Here is a 16,818-nt window from a genome sequence, read left to right on the forward strand (position 1 = left end):
TCAACCAACGTGGAGACAGACATAAAGAGACGCTGTACACACGATCACACTCCCCAAGCTTACTCTATTAACCGGGTCTAGGTACCCTTGCCCCTGGAGGGGGGAACTGCACCCAGACCCAGGTGGTGTTACCCTTTTCCCTGCGGTGGGGGGAGGCAGACTGCCCCCATTTTAAAGATTTTTAAAGAAAAACAACCTGTGGGGTCAAAACCCACGGGTGCATCTAAAGGTTAAGAGCACCGGATAATAAAAACGGGAAGAAGCCACAAAAATTCAGAGTTAATGAACCAAAAGCAAATCCTCAGACAAAGCATGTGATCCAAAAGAGTTTTTACATTTTACAGTTATGTTTTTACTAACTGGTGTGACTGTTACTGTGATCCATACTACACCACAAAGATCATTAAAATTTCCCTGCTATCGAATACACAGAACCTTCTGGATAATCACAAGCAGGTTAATTGTCTAAAGTTTTGCTCTGTCCTTTTTTCTCCTGAGAGAAAAGAGTTTTTTGTTGCTTTTTTTTTATAAAAAGTGGCAAAGGGGGGCTGATTTACAGCTTCTACATGGTGATGGGCTGAGGGGAGAAGGAGTGGTCTCAAACATGCTGGGCTACAATAAAAGGCACTTGTTTGGACCTCCGAGGACCCCAAACTTTCCAGTAGCACCACAGGCGGCTGCTGAACAAACGGAAAAAAAGGAGGGGATAGCTGATTAGTAAAAATTGAAAGAGAAGAAAAAGCGCTCAGCTTTCTTTAAATATTTACATTATAGATAAATTACATTTTTAACTTTTTGCTAAAGGAACACTTTTTGCAAAAACTAAAAAGTGAGAGAGAAAATGATGAGGCTGCTGTGCATCACTATAGTCTGCTTGATCCTGGCTGGCAGTGCGTACAGTGAAGAGACGATCTTAACAGGTAAGATTTAAAATGATGTGAAATAGTTTAACATGCCCAAGTGTCTGTATGTATGTGTGATCTTTTATAAATGCATGATGTTGCATCAATCGTGTGCATGAGGGGGGATGAGCTGTGCAAGAAGCCTGAGCAAAGTGGTACCCCATCAAAAGCTTGTCTTATAACGGTGTCGTTGTAGCAGCAGGTAACAAACACATCTCTGGAGTAACGCTCACACAGACACAGTGTAACTCAGCATTACACTCACTGATGTGCTGCACACAGACCACCCCAGCACGAACAGGCTGGTGAATAAATTACCCTTGCCATTCATAGGGGCTTCCTACCCACTCTGCTGAATGAGTAATACCACTGGTTGTCCTCCTAAAATAGGTCACAAGTGCTGCAGTGGATTAAATTGGGCTGGTAGTGCTTGTCCCCCTTTTTGTGGATGTAAATGCGGACTTTAATGTGATTTATGGTGTTGATTTTTTTTTTTAACTTTCTGACACTATTTGTTCCAGACACAAAATGAAAACTTAGAGAGAAATCTTTCCAAGGAGCCCCTGCACTCCATCATAACACTGTTGTAATTTCAAATTCACAGCTTCCTACAGAATGACACCATGAGATGAAGCTGCTCCCAATAAAACACAGCTAGATCTAGTGCTGCAGAGAAAGAAAAAAGGGAATTGCTGGAGATGCCCTCATGTTATATGTATTGACTGATATTTAATGTGCTTTCAGCAGCTCTGCAAGCTGACTCAGTATGTCAAATTAGGAACGTCTCAGCTGTCTCTCTTCCAGGAGCAGAGGAAACGGCTTATTTGTTGGGACAAAAATTTCATTCTATGAGGAGAGCTTGTATTTTTTATTTATATGATGTCATTGCCTGAAGTATGTAAAAGCATTTGCTCAGCCCAGGCCAGCTGCGTTGTTCCGTACAGTATATTTTTTGGCCACATGAGCTGTGTATTCTCCCTCAGTTCGAGGGGCGTTGCCTGTCCTTATACCTACTGACTCACTCTGCCACTGGGAGCTTTTGGAAATCAGCCCATGGTAGCAGGCAGCCTGACAGGAGCGGAGTTAAGATTAATGACCCACAGCCAAATGTATAGAGCCCCATGCTGAACAGCGGCCAAATGACTCTGTCTTTTCCTGTGAAGTAATAGTCTGTTAAGTCTAATGCTTACTGTGGTTGTTGGTTACTGAAGCCTGGCCTGGTTGCTACTGTGGTAGAGTGGGGAAAGGGGCTTGGCTGCAAATGAGGCCTGGGGTGAGGAGAAGATGTGTTTAGGGTAGGAGATGAGATGTTCGCAGAGGCACGTTTTTGGTGGTATTGATCCTGTATTATTAAGCTCAACAGAAATTTAACAAATCACTCTGATGGAAATCTATGGTGCGCTTGTACCGAGGATGTGCGCACACACGTTTTTTGTGTTTGCACTTGTTTTGCATGACAGAATACAGGAAAGAGCTTATTGGCATACGTGTGTAGGAGTTGGCCTGCTGTGTTTATCCCAGCTGCACTTGTTAATTCTTTCTCCATATTGACACAAGTGGGCCAGCAACATAAGAGAGCGACACTTTGGGATGTTGTAAAGCATTGCTCGCTCTGCTAGAGGGTGTGGCATTTTGTGCACAAGGAGATATAAACATGCAGACTGTTGCTCTGCAGAGTTTCATCCTTTCAAAGAGATTTTTAATGTTGATTGTTTAGTAACTTCATGCAGGAAAGGCTCAGGGGTTACACAGTATACAGTATAGTAAGAGCATAACATGATGCATGGGGCACAGAGTGGACCTGGATCACTGTAAAGATCATTTCCACTTCAGTGTTGCAAAGAAGCAGATGGTTCCAATCACTTGCTAAAACCACCTTTTACACAGTGAGACTGAACTGTGCTTGGTAATAAAATGGCAGTAGGTCTTGGCTGCAGCTGCTAAGCTTCTTTTTATTGCCCTACACATGTGTTCATTTATGTTTTGGGGTTTTTGGGGGGTTTTTTGTTTTGTTTTTTTGTCAACTGCTGCACAGTTGACGAAAGTGTCAGTCATAATGGTTCCCTATTATTTGACCACCAATAATTATGACAATTTGGAACCACCTTGGGCCTCAGAGGGTTGCAGACGGTTGGAGAATGGCAAAGAAAAGAAAGGCTTCCCTCTCTTCCCAGAAGGATTACTACCCGCAGTAGGCTGTTGCTTTATATGTGCAGCATGTCTCGCATGCCAGGGCCACAGTCTCCTTTGGGATGTCTGTCTAGTGGTAACTGCAGGAGCAGGAGAAATTCAGGAGTTGCTTTAACATGCATCTGTCTCTCTGGGATTGTAACTGTCAAGGGTGTAGAACAAATAAAAAGACAAATTTATTTACTGTGCCTTCGTTTAACATCATCCCAAGCAGTTCATACTTCAGCATTCACTGAATTGGCTCCGTCCTCCTCAGGGTTACAGCTCACACAGAGGCTCTTGATTTAACATTCGAACAGTGTTCTCACGAGACACTACAATGAAGCCCTTTACTCTGTTTTCTAATAATTTCAGACATCACTGTTGGCTGTAATTACATCTGGTGAGTCTGTGTTGATGTCAGCACTGCCCTTACCTCTGCCAGTTCAGTCATCCTGGATGCCTCAGGTTTCAATTCTACTTTATGCACAGCGTTACCCATGCAGAGTGTTTACGAGGCACAGCGAAGCTGTGAGTCATTTCTCTCTGACAAAACGGGCAAAGACGACTCTTGTCCAGACACTGGCAATTAGCAGCGGCAGAAGTGTTTTTCCCAGCTCATAAAATACCTGGCGTCTCGGTGACCACTCAAGAGGCAAGTGAGGCAATGGGTGTGGTGATTTGGTAATAGAGGTAGTCACTGGCATGTGCAGCCTCATGAAAGAAATGAGAACATAGAGTTTAGAGTGGCATAAGGTGAGACTGAAGGGTAGATTAGGTCTGTCAGCACTGCCTTTGCTAATTAATTCTAATGATCTGAGAACCACTGAAAGAACTCCAGACACACTTCTACTGTGTGAACCGGGACAGTTTCGGCAGGCGTTTGACGAGAGGTTCATTCAGTGTCACTCCACTGTGAGTGTGTGTGTTCTGAGGGAAGGTTGTGGTTTGAGCAGAGTCAAAGCCACTGTCTACTTTTATTTCCTGTAATAGCCATGTGGGAAATGTTTCCCGCTGAAGAGCCAGCGACACAGTATTCCAGTCATGCTCAGGTGTGGCTGCTCAAAGTGAAAGGCCTTCAACATGAAAGCTGCATCCTCAGTCAGAAATCAGAAGCTGACTGCAGACTTACATGCAGATCGTCCATACTGAGTGAGTGAGAAAAGACACAGAGTAGCGCCTATACTTTTTAATGAGTACCTGAAACTTAAAGAACAAGACGGGTTATTTATGAATATAATAAAAAAGTCTTCTGCGGTGCTTCTTGCCTTACCTCACTTATGTTTACACGTTAGATTGTTAAAAGGTTAAACTGCGGTGTGTTTATAGGTTGAGGATAGGGGCAGGGGGTGTCAGCGGTGCTGTCTACATGCATTTATCTAGTGCTTGTTATTGTCTGGCACAGACAGCCCCCACTCTCTTTCCTGGCTGGGGTCTTAACTAAGCAAGCCCTGTGAGGTCTAAAGATAGAGGATGGGAACCGGTGGTGAGACACAGATGACCTGTCATTTTGAGTTAAAGGCTGACCTAGCTTGGACAGGAAAGATAGAGAGGGAGTGCACAGAGGAAATAAGTAAAAGAAATAATGATGACAGCTAGATTCTGTATTTTGTCAACAATATTTTCTGCTCTCTTTTCCCATTATTTATGTGCCTGACACACTTAACACAAATCAGATGTAGTGGATGAAAGAAAAGCACTTCATTTTGTGGGTTAATGCTGAGGAACCAACGGCTTATAAGTGCAAGTACTGACAACAGCAGGAAGGAGACTGAAAAAGGATTATTGGCTTTCAGGGCTGAGGACTGGCCGGTGCCCAATATTACATTTAATAAACCAAACAGACTCCAGACTCTTCACTGGCTTTGTGTGATGTAATGCTTCAGATGTCACACTGTGTATTGTATATTACAATAATACAAACATTATAGACATGCCAAAATACGTAGCTGTTTCATTAACAAGGCAAACAAAAAAAAAGGCAACAAGGAGAAGTTTAAAAAAGTGTTTCTACAATTTTTCCCCCCTTTTTTGCATTGAAAATCATTACATAAAAATGTTATACAAAGGGTTTTTGGTTTTGGTTTTTTTATCCAAGTATCATAATTCTAAACAAGAGCAGAAAGGTTATATCATATTTCTTCTTTTCTAGTCAAGGTTTCTGCTGAACTAGGTGGCAACATCACCCTGCCTTGCAGGATCTTGTCCTCAGACACGGTGTCCTTTGGCAACAACGGACACCGGATAAAATGGACAAAGGTGGAAGATGATGAAGCTCTGAACGAGGATGTGCTGGTTAAAATGGGACCACACATAAGGGCCTATGAGAGCTTTGAGGGCCGTGTCTTCTTGCAGAACCTCGACAGTGAAGATGCCTCTTTAATAATGACTGAAGTCTCCATGGACGACAAGGGAAAATATCACTGTGACATCGACAACGGGATTGAAGATTCACTGCAAGAGGTTATCTTGGAGGTGCATGCTGGTCTGATGACTGGTAAATCCTGTTTTATTTTGTTTTGTTATTTTGTTTTGTTACTATTTCCATACTTACACTTTTTTGAAATTCATTTAATAATATATTCAATTTCATAAAAATAAAAAAATGGTATACGCTTGTTACCATGCAACATCACGAACGTATCCCCCCCTGAACGGGATTGTACTATATACATATATATGTATATTCAAGAGAGAAAAACCAAGAGAGACAACATTTGCTTTCTTCCTCATATTTTCATCTGATCTACTTCGTTCAGGTGTCGTGTTCCCATACTACCCTCCTTTGGGCCGATACAACCTGAACTTCAACAATGCCGTGCAAGCCTGTGAGGACCAGGAAGCTGTGATTGCCTCACATGAACAGCTGCTTGCTGCGTGGAAAGGCGGTTTGGATTGGTGCAACGCTGGATGGTTAAGTGACGGCACAGTGCAGTATCCTATCACCAAACCCAGACATCCTTGTGGTGGCTCCAACAATGAGCCTGGCCTCAGAACCTATGGACGCCAAGAGAAGATTAGGCAATTTGATGTGTTCTGCTATACTACTGCACTCAAAGGTCAGTTAATAAAAATGTCTTTGTACATGAAACGCAGTGACCACAAAGACTAGTACATTTATATAGTAGCACATCTGCTTGAATTATTCTGTCTTGTTTGCCTTATCTGCTGTCAGGTCATTTCTATTGGCTGGTCCAGCCTGAAAGGCTGACCTTCGATGAGGCTGTGGAGGCATGCAGAGATGACGGTGCAGAGATTGCCAAGGTGGGCCACATGTTTGCTGCCTGGAAGCTTGAAGGCTATGATCGCTGTGATGCCGGCTGGCTGGCTGATGGAAGTGTCCGGTACCCCATCTCCAGGCCGCGGAAGAACTGCAGCCCCACAGAAGAAGCAGTGCGCTTTGTTGGGTTTCCCGACAAGACAGTGAAGTCTTATGGCGTGTATTGCTACAAGCCTGATCAGTGATGGGTTAGATAGGTCTAAATAAGCCATGACCACCAAAGAGCAGCAAAAGCCACAACCAGTAAAATAAACAATGAAGCAGATAAGCTTTTGATCTAATCTAGCATGAACCCAGTACCTTTCTAAAGCTGTGATAACCCTAAAAATACATATATATACATACATGCATACATCTTATACCCTCCTAAGAATTAAAAAAATGACCTGTAGCTATTATGTTTTGCATTTTCCTATAGGTGGCTTTCATTGGTTTTACACAGAGTATTAAGTAAAGGTCTATTTTGTCAAAATGTGACTGATGAAACAGAGACAGAGAAGTAAATGGTTAGCATAATCTGACTACAGTTTGTGTCCTGCAAAACATGATTGGATTTGTGAAGTTCCAAATGTAGTGCAAATATGCACACGTGCAGTTGACATGTGCTGCTTTAAAGTCTGCAAGAACAGAAAAGCGTGACATTTTATTTTTATCGAGTTCGGCATTTGGGAATTACGTTAAATTTATTACAAACTGCTATGGGTACTTGTTACCCTGCACAAAGTGATCATTTGCATGTTGTTTGCTTTTAGCTTCTGAAACTAAAAAATTAAAAAAAAGCTTTTCAGACAGAATAGTTGTGATCAAAATATTTGCAAAGAAAATGAAGGTAAACGTTTTGGTCTACAACTCTTTTTGCTATGAAAGCTTCAATTACCACAATTTCCAGTTACAGTCGGAAAGACCACTATAATCTAATGCAATGTATTCTTTTGTCCTAACAAAAGGTTTTTACTTTTTAATGATGGGTTACTGATAGTTTTTTGTTTGTTTGTTTGTTTGTTTTTTTACATGTGCATAATGTGCTTTTCAAGAAAAACTACAGATTAAGTTTCTAACACTAGTAGGATTTTAGCGGAGAAGTTAAACTGAAGATGTGATTTGTCCCAACACACGAGTGGCATTTCCTAGAAGAAATCTAATGTTACAGCAGTTAATATATGACTATTAAATGTGTGGTTGCACATGACCACTGATGGAGTTGCACATCTTCATATTGTGGCTATGAGCTGCTATGAGCTGCAAAATTTCAATTCATATTTTGATGATCAATCACACTCACAGATGGTAATTAGAGGTGCAACAAAACTTTTCTAGAGATACAGAGATATGGCACTCACTGTAGAACACATGCAATAATGTGGTGATGCATTGTTTGTAATAATAAAACTCAAGTTGTCAAGGAAAAAACATTTTGTATCTTAGCACCTTGTACCTTTTCAAATGAAGCTGTTTGAAATAAAGAACACAACTCTTAAATCCATTTTGAATCATATATTCCTTTTTTAAAAATTGCATTCCTTCTTATTTTACTGGAGCAAAATCACGCAGCATGTGGAGTTGTTGAAGTTTAAGCAGGGACCTAAATGGGATTGTTTAAGTTGCCAAATTGGAGGCCATGAATTTGGCGTAAAGCCATGTCAACTGAAAGGACTTAAGATTAGACTCTCCCCACATTCATTTATTCTTTGCCATTTTTATCTTCAGTGCCAGGCTGCCAACCCACCACTAAGTCAGACAAAGGGAACAGTAGCACAGTCTTTAAGAGGCTTGTGGGAATCTCTGGGAACAGGGTCAGATTTAGGTGGATACAGCAGGGAAATGCTAGACAAATGTAAATGTGTGCGATCCATCTTAGGTAACTTTTTTTGGATAATGCAGCTAAAAGCAACAGCAGATATTTTTGAGGAATAAACTGTGTACATAAACTATAGATTTTTGCACTTGTATTATACAAAAGACTATATGCATGTATTTAAACAGCTGGCATCAAGTGAGCTGTTCTTTGGGCCTCTGTGTGTTTAGGCAGCCAGTCAAATCAATGAGCAGTCTGTTGACTTCAAGCAGTCCAGTGCAGTGCACTAGTCTAGCTACATTCCAGATGCTTGACAGAATTACAGATATGCATGTATGGAAAATAAAAAAAACCCAAACATCATGGCATTAAGTGAATGGTACACTTTATTCTAAGGTGCCTGCTAAGCTGAAGAAGTCAGTAAGAGCTTGGGAGCATTTCATTTCCAAAATAAATCTAGAACTTCTGTTAAATCCCAGTGAAACTCAGGCCTAGGGGTTTTTGAGACATCTGCACTTCGTGAGGCAGGATTTCATCCAGGAGCAGCCATTAATCACAAGTCACGTCTCCTCTAACGACAGAGTTGGCACTCACAGAGAAAAACGCAGCTTAGCTTGCACACAGATTACAATGACCAACCTGATGTTGTTACTCAGGTAATGGTGCTTTGTGTTATTAGTAAGCAACAATGTGAACTCCAAGTGACTGCTGCATAAACAGGCACTGTGGGAGTAGTAGTGAAAGGTAATGTAGTCAAAAAGCTTCTGATTTTCCACACAGGGAATTCATGTGGATCCTTTATGCACCAGCATGTAGACTCAAGATGTTTTTCAAGAAGACCACTTTTACTCATGCTATTCACTAAAAAGAAAAGAGAAAAGCAGTGGGGTATCCTTATGCAGGTTCACAGTACTGAAGCATCAGCCTTTTCTGCATGGCATCACTTTTCCCTAATCCAGTTTTAGTTTGCTACAATTCACATTCACATTGCCACTTCCTATCTTCTCCCCTGGATGTACCAACTGTCTACCAACGGGCTTGCAGAGCATGTCTGATAGGTTTTTCTACAAGTGTGTGATGTATGTTTAAGACACCGCAATACTTTGAAAAATTGGATACTGGTATGATTTTCCACACAGTGCGATTCACATGAAGTTTAAATTCATCATTATATGCTTAGTGTCCATGAGTTGTGTGGGTGCTAAAAAAAATGAAACGTGATAGCAGAAAAAATCTTCGGTTCATGAGTAAGGCTGATAGCACTACCTGCTGGGGAAATCACTGTAGTGCACACTGCATCCTAAATTAGCTTTAGTGCAAGAAGACCCATGTTTTAAATTTTGTTCAACTTCATTACCTGGCTTCTGCAATTTTGCAGCACATTTCCTATATAATAAAAACTCTAATCATAATAAAGAAAAGTGTAATAAGACTGCTACACTATCAAAACATTACAAGAAGGACAAACTCTGGACTAATTAGATCTGAATAAGATCTGCAAAAAATCTGGTCAACAAATTTAATTTTGTAAGTAAATAATCTTTATTTTATTTCATTGGTGATTTAAAGCAGGAAAAACAACAGCTAAAAAACAGTTTTTTTTTAAATTCACAAACGTACCAACCATTCACATTGTAAAGTAATCTTTAAAAAAAGAAACACTTATAAATATAAAATCATATTATGTGCACATCAAGGCTAAAACACACAGACAAAAACTCAGACAACAAAACAACATTTCTCCTTAAAAAAAAATTCACGTCTGTTAATGTTACAGAACAAAATCGATGCAGATTATTGCTGATGTGTGTCTCTGAGTTCTTTGGTCCACTGTTGCCATTAAAGTTGAAAAAAAAAAAAAAAAAACAAAGAAGAAGAAAGAAAAAGAAGAAGGCATGTAAATGGATCATATTGCTGAGTAATTACTTTTAGATTGTTAGCATGCAAATGTTGCCGGCGTCCTGGTGAACAAACAATAAAAACATTTAAAAAGAATCCCCGTGAGGCCCAAGTGACAGAATCATATTTCATCAGTAAAACAAGTAAAGCAATCAAGAGCAGCTTGAAAATAAATTATACGCATCTCTGCCTAAACAGCTGTTACGTTCAAGTCTTTCTGAGTGATTCACAAAATACATTCTCTCAATGACTGATCTTAATTGACCACAATAACAGAAACAATTTTTTTTAGAAATCATACCAAAAGAGAAAAAAAAAAGACTTACATATAAGCTACCCCACAACAGATGACAGCAAGAGTCTTTGGTGTGTGATTATGCACAGCATTAGTTATATAAGTTATTGTAAACATGCTGTTGTGACTAATTAAAGGCTATGCAATGAACATATTTGAGCAGAAAATAGAGGCTTCTTGAGCTACACTTTCCTTTTGAAGTAGACGATAGTCATCAATTTCCATCTGTTGATAAAGGCTTTGTCGATAGGACTTAGAGAGCAATCTTTCATATTGAACTGTCTCCTACAAAAGAAAATGTCAGTTACATTTTTTAAAATCTATCTATAGAAATCTATTTATAAACATTTAGTCTGACATATATCTGATGACAGCAGGAGAGAATGAAAGGTGATAATTTGATACTAAAAGCTGCCATCACAAAGAAGCTGATAACCAAGCAATCAGTGAAAAACTTTCCCCAGACTTGTGATATTTTAATCTAGAATGTGAATAACTACTATACAGGAAACCTGTCAAACCATGTCAGGGTATAATTTGCCCCTTTATAGAATGAGCTATAAATTCTGGGAAAAGATCTGTATGTAAGAAAGTTTATAGCTCTTTGTATGCAACATAATGTTTAACTCATGCGATATGAGTTCTTTGCAAGCGCAATAAAAAGGAAGCCCAAATTAAAACAGCACAATATTAATGTTTACATGAGCAGTATAATCTCTTTCTTTCTATTAGAAAATGAACACTTGCATAGATTTTAAATAGCCCAGTTGATTTTAAAATTGACTAGACAACCATCATGAAAAAGGGTGATTTTAGTGTTTTTTTTAAGTATGATAAGAGTAGTTTTTGCTTTTCCAGTAGCCAGCTGAAACTTTTTTTAATCCACATTGGCATTATTATAAAATAGTGCCCCTTGATAAGAAAAAGTCTTGTATCTACATGTCTATAAAAGGCACTTTGTAAGATTCCATTGACAAAAACTGCAGGTTGTTGTTTTTTTTCTTTGATAAGTTTTCTCATGTGCTTTTTTTTTTTTTTTTGTTCTTTTCAAACAAGCATCTGGCACGTGCTCTCGTCTCAGGTGTGCCGTGTTATTTCCACTTATGTTCTATTTTGTGTCTCCTTCCTGGTCGGAGCTGATGACGAAAGTGGAAGGACTCATCTTGCCAGTTATTGAAGTTGTGGATGCTGTAGAGACTATTGTGCTGATGCCTTCTGATAAAGGTCCTCTGATAGCTTGAGGCTGTTGGGGGGGAAAAAATCCCATTTTAGCTCTCAAACTATAATTATTTGTCAAAATCTTACACATTGGATTAATGCTGAGTAGCAAACTCAGTAAATAGGTTTATATCTTATTAAATGCACAAAAATATATGTTGTTCTCTGTGCTTCAATATTACAATGAAGGTCAAATTTTGTTGTTGGCTGATCAGGAAAATATATTTTAGCCAATGAAAACTCGAAACGAAAAGTATTTATTTAGAACATAACCACAGCTGTTTTAAAGCAAATTATGAATTAATTAAGCATTAACTCTTTCACCCATAAAGATAACGTTGGACAACAAGAAAACATTTAATGACAAATTTTGAAAATTCAAAAACCATGCACTTCAGAAATAAGGGTTGCTCCTAATAGGCATCTGAGGGCAGTTAAATGCCAATGTATTAAGAAAATATGATAAATATTCAGGGCTGGGACAAAATGCAAAAAAGTAACAACTTATAAATAAATGCAAGCATAAAAATGTTAAATGAATAAATAACATACTAAATGTTATATTTTTTTTTTCAGTTTTGGCACTTTTGGCACTCCATACGTATCAGAGTAATGTCTATCTATTGAGAGCAACAGTGTGCACTTACGGTTCATGCAGCTGATTTTCGGGATATCCCATCGTCCATTCCCACGACAACGGATAGTTGGGACATGTCTCTGAATAAAGCCTATACGGCACTGGTACCTCACCAGCGAGTTGATCTCATACCGTTCACGTGTCTTCCCAAAGGAACGTGCATTCTCTACCACAGGAGGCTGACTACAGGCCACTGTAAACCAGACGAGACAAAGGCATTTGATAAGGAATTTTACAGGAACTATGGGTTTTCATTTTTACCTTAAGAAATTTTTAAAAAGTGGATTTTTTGTTTGTTTGTTTTTTACCTGTGCCCTTCTTGCAGGTGAAAGTGAGGTGGTAGTTGCAAGGAACATCATTCCACTGACCATCCTCATGCCATATCATCACCACACAGTCCTCGCCAGCAGAGAAGAAGCTGTCAGGCTGGTTGGGCCTCCAGTTTTCATATTGCTAAAATAAGAGCAGGCAAGAGTAAAACATTACTGTTATTAAACTACATTCTAAGCCTAACAGCTTTGCTTTTTTATTAGTAAAATAGACACTATTTACAGACATTATCTATAGACACTCCTGTTGAAGGGTCACTGCAGCAGTAGCTCTTCATATTTGATTTGGCAGATTTTTATACCAAATTTCCTTCCTGACACAAGCCAAAAGGGAATAGTGTCTCCTCCCAAGATCGAACTGAGCATTTTTTGCTTGTTAGGGCAATGTGTATACCAATAGGCACTTGTACGGTAAAGGTTACCAAATCACTACAAATATTGTGCCTGCTACATATCTCGCTAGAAAAAAGTGAAGCCAAAATCCTTTTGTTTTTCCTTTTCATAATTGCAATTCTAATTACTGTCCACAAGAGGGAGAAAGTGTATCTTTATGTAGGCCAATTCTGAGCAAACCAGACTCAAAGGGCAAAAATGAAAGGTTTATAAAATGGGCTCATAAACTTTGTCCAGAGAGGAGCCATCTGCATTATCCTGCTGTAAATGTCACAGTAACCTACTATTTACACAAAAAATAAGAGTAGCTTGGATTTTATAGTCAGTGCAGTCTACACCCCTGATTCAGTATCGCATACTTAGCATGACTGGTATTCCGTGTAACAACTAATGTGTCTTTCACACAACAGAGTTTTGGGATAACGGACAACCATTAGTATGTGATGTCTTTTCATCATTAGCTGACATGTCAAGCGTTACGATTGTACATCTCCAGGAACAAAATTCCACAACAGCACATGTACCTTCATACATTAATACAGCATACACACAGCTGCAGTGCTGCGAGGCATTCGAGCTGGCATCGGTGCTACCTGCAGTCTTTCAGCACATTCTAGGTTCAAAAGCTTTCTTCAAAGCTGTGACAGACCCCCACCCCCCTCACCCCACCAATCATGCCTTGAGGCTCCGCTGCTCTCTCATTATGGTTAACAAACATGCTCTGACTTCCTGCTCAGCTTGCTTCAGGTTAACAAATGGCTGACCCATCAACTCCTCAGCAGGTCTGCATCCTCCTCAGAACATTCAAACAAACTTTGATCACCCACACCTAAACACACATCCGAAGATTTTCCAGCCTATGTGTTTCAATTCTCTATAGTAATTATTTAATCACTGGTCTTTTCTTTTGCCGTTGTAAATAGTTCACAGTTATTTAAAATCAGTCTTATTTGTTACATTTAAGTCCACTAGAGGTGACCACCCACACAGACCCCCTGGGCACCCTCAATCCAGTGTATTTTTTTTTTTTTTTACTCATTCTACAGCTGAGCACAGGTGCTGTCCATCTGTGTGTCTGCCTGCTTTGGTGGCCTTTTTCCCTGGGTGGTTGCCTGTTGGTTGGGCCTGCTCATGAGTGTGGGGGATAAAGAAGAAACATACCTGTCTACGCCTGACAAAGTCCCCTCTCCGCTGTGTCACTCACACCTTCATCACCCCTCATTCTTTCAGCAGTGAAACAGCCTCCAGGCCTGTGCTTATCTTTTAACCCCCCCAGGCTGGCTCAATGCTTCCTGCCTTTCTCTGGGTCTGGAAGGGCATCTTTGAAGCAAGAACGTCAGTGTGTGCAAATCTTAAGCACACTATATATTGTATTTAGTTTCTTTTCTGTTTAGTGGACAGCAGCTAGAAGGACTATAGCAAATATTAACTCTAACTTTTAATTAATTTATTTATTTTTGCTTTGTGGAAGCTATTTGTTTTTCTACACAGAGCTCATACTCATTAAAAGGAGTTAAAATGAAATACACCATGTTCTCCATCAGATTTATTACCACAGCGGTCACCGGGGTGTAGTGACATGAGGCGGAGGAGAATGCGTCATGAGAACAGCAATGCGACTCCCAGAAAGGAAAGACCCTCCCTAAATGACTAAATCTGTCAACAGCATTGCGCATATTTACACTGCTCCGGTGCCATGTTTGTTGAGTCGATAATATGTAAGAAAGCATCCTGTCTTACCATAGGGCAACCATCGGTCCAGCGGAAGTCGTTGTCATACATCTTATCATTCAGGCCGATCCACTGGTAGTCCTGTCCAAGACCTGCCAAGTAAAACACAACCAGTTACATTCCTCAGTTGGCCTATTTCCATTTTAGGACTGGTAAGTCAGAGAAAGCAGGAGAAAGCCCAAGATAACGTGGATGTTTTCATTGCTCGAACCCTTATCTTGCATAGTCTCTACCCAAACACGTATTTGTTCTTGAGTTGGCTTTATGAGAGAAAATTTCCCATTAATTAGGTTTTTTTTTTTTATTAAGTATCATCTTTATCACATTAATCTAAAGTATTGTTAATTATTTACACCTGTCGTGAACTTACGGTTGACATATTGTTGCTCCTCGTGGGACAGGATGCTTGTGAGATGAGCCCCGTTGATGCGGCACTCTCTCTCTGCTGTGTCCCAGTTTTTCCTCTGAGGGAAGTACTTGTAGCAGTGGCCTTGAAACTTATGCCAGCCGTAGTCACATGTTTCTGTATCTGATAGAAGACAGAGTGACAGAGAATGAGGTATACAGAAAACAGAAAGAGATGTGCAACAAATCAACAGACATGAAATAAACTGAGGAATAGACTTTAGCTCTTAATTCAATCCATGTATCAGTCTCACAAACTAACATTTATGGCATTATCTAATCTAGGCCTTACACAGGAGCAAACTGATCCATCAGACCTTGTGTTGGTGTATGTGATTCTGCATAAATCAGAAATGTGATAAACTAATGTATTAGTTCAGCCATAAACAGATCAGATTTATTTCAAACTCTGAAGCTTTACTCTGTTAATGGCATGTATTTCTAAACGTATACACTTTAGTATAGAGTCCGTTTATCCGTCCCCTCTCCTTAATTCAGCCTTGGAAGTCTAATACACAAAAACATAGGTATAATCTTTCTTTAAGTTCTACATCAAGTTTTTTTTTTTTTTTTTGGCAAAACTTAGTCAGACAGCAGCTGTGTCTGAGTAAAATATCTGGGTGGGATTCACTGTTGAGTGACTAACAAAATTTAGGGTGTAGACACTGGTCAAGAGACATCACCCAAGGCACATATTGCCCTGGTTTCAGCACACTTGGTGTAAATATATGGTTCAACTGGTAACAGTAAAATAATTTTTTCTTAAATATTCCAGAACTCCCTTGTCCAGATAAACTTTTTTAAGCAAGAACTCAGAGACTTCATTGTATTTTCTAGTCCAGTAAAGTTGTCTTAGATGGAAATATAGTGATTTGAGATCTAGCATGCATTTACTCTGACTGGATTCAACTTGATGACAACAGGCCATATCTTTAAATACTAAGAAACTGAAATCTTTGGGAATTCAAGGGGTTTTGAAGTATGTTAGCTACAATGAGACACCAAAAAGAGACAGTAAAAAAAAAGCTGTGGTGATGAAATAAAGATGTTGTTGATTAGTCAGCTGACGCCTGAGGACGAGACGTCGATCAGCTGCATGCAAACAGTATGATTATATTTAATGTGGCGTGTCTAAACATTTTTGTGGTTCACTCAACTGAGTAATATGTTAAATGTCTAAATACATAGTCAAATATAAGAGGCTATAATGTTAACATTTTGTTTCTCTCTTATATGTGCTTAGCACTAGCTCAATTTGGATAATTGAGACCAGCCCAGAAATAACTGATGAGTTTTATTAATGGGAAAAATAATAATAAGAAAGAATCTAGAGAGAAAAATTGTTAAATTAATTTCAAACTTACCCTCTTCACAAAACAGCCCAGCATAGCTCGGGAGACACACACATGTGAAAGAAGCCAAGCCATCGACACAAGTGCCTCCATTGCGGCAAGGGTTTGATTCACACTCATCAATATCTTCATAAGAAACAGACATAATCAATAGGAGCAGATGAGCAAAACAACTTGTAGTCCCAGAAATATTATGTTCTTTTAGCAGTGCTTCATGTGAGCTTTGCAAGAATTGTCCTACCTATTTCACATTGATGACCACTGAAACCAGGAGCACAGTGACAGGTATAGGTGCTGCCAATCCTCAAGCAAGAGCCTCCATTTAGACAAACATCCTCTGTGCATGAGTCAATTCCTGATGGCAAAGTAAAATAAAAGTCGAATTAAACAGAAGTTTATTGGAGTATTCATTT

At 39.5% G+C, this 16,818-nt stretch overlaps 2 protein-coding genes across 3 annotated transcripts in view; one reads left to right on the forward strand and one right to left on the reverse strand.

Moving 5' to 3' along the window:
- The first annotated feature begins 640 nt into the window (after positions 1-640).
- On the forward strand, positions 641-7,834 carry LOC147317276 (hyaluronan and proteoglycan link protein 1-like). 2 transcript variants are annotated; one of them, XR_015131821.1, is made up of 5 exons: positions 641-920; positions 5,224-5,568; positions 5,831-6,130; positions 6,247-6,881; positions 6,926-7,834. XR_015131821.1 is itself a non-coding variant. In XM_086314081.1 (4 exons), the coding sequence occupies exons 1-4, from the start codon at positions 842-844 to the stop codon at positions 6,534-6,536; spliced, it is 1,014 nt and encodes a 337-aa protein (XP_086170207.1). In that variant the 5' UTR covers positions 641-841; the 3' UTR covers positions 6,537-7,834. The 2 variants fall into 2 exon arrangements, 1 of the variants encoding a protein (XP_086170207.1); XM_086314081.1 differs by having other exon boundaries at positions 6,247-7,834.
- Positions 7,835-10,658: 2,824 nt separating this feature from the next.
- The window catches only part of vcana (versican a), a 46,012-nt gene continuing 39,852 nt past the window's right edge, over positions 10,659-16,818 (reverse strand). The window contains exons 11-17 of the mRNA XM_086314082.1: positions 16,647-16,760; positions 16,418-16,531; positions 15,019-15,177; positions 14,658-14,740; positions 12,504-12,648; positions 12,206-12,388; positions 10,659-11,583 (exon numbers count right to left, since the gene is read on the reverse strand). Coding sequence (XP_086170208.1) covers positions 11,432-11,583; positions 12,206-12,388; positions 12,504-12,648; positions 14,658-14,740; positions 15,019-15,177; positions 16,418-16,531; positions 16,647-16,760 — 950 coding nt within the window. The 3' untranslated portion in view covers positions 10,659-11,431. The remainder of the gene's footprint in view (positions 11,584-12,205; positions 12,389-12,503; positions 12,649-14,657; positions 14,741-15,018; positions 15,178-16,417; positions 16,532-16,646; positions 16,761-16,818) is intronic.

The sequence above is a fragment of the Aulonocara sp. 'chitande type north' Nkhata Bay genome, linkage group LG12 (assembly GCF_057382095.1).
Source record: "Aulonocara sp. 'chitande type north' Nkhata Bay isolate Kocher_YH1m ecotype deep benthic linkage group LG12, A_spYH_male_GT1.1, whole genome shotgun sequence".
Classification (NCBI taxonomy): domain Eukaryota; kingdom Metazoa; phylum Chordata; class Actinopteri; order Cichliformes; family Cichlidae; genus Aulonocara; species Aulonocara sp. 'chitande type north' Nkhata Bay.

What these genes read in the sequence shown, in the direction of transcription:
- LOC147317276 (XM_086314081.1), top strand. Translation starts at nt 842, where the DNA reads ATGATGAGGCTGCTGTGCATCACTATAGTCTGCTTGATCCTGGCTGGC. An exon ending in GCATGCTGGTCTGATGACTG is followed by an intron (nt 5,569 to 5,830) that starts GTAAATCCTGTT and finishes TACTTCGTTCAG; the next exon opens with GTGTCGTGTTCCCATACTAC. An exon ending in CTATACTACTGCACTCAAAG is followed by an intron (nt 6,131 to 6,246) that starts GTCAGTTAATAA and finishes ATCTGCTGTCAG; the next exon opens with GTCATTTCTATTGGCTGGTC.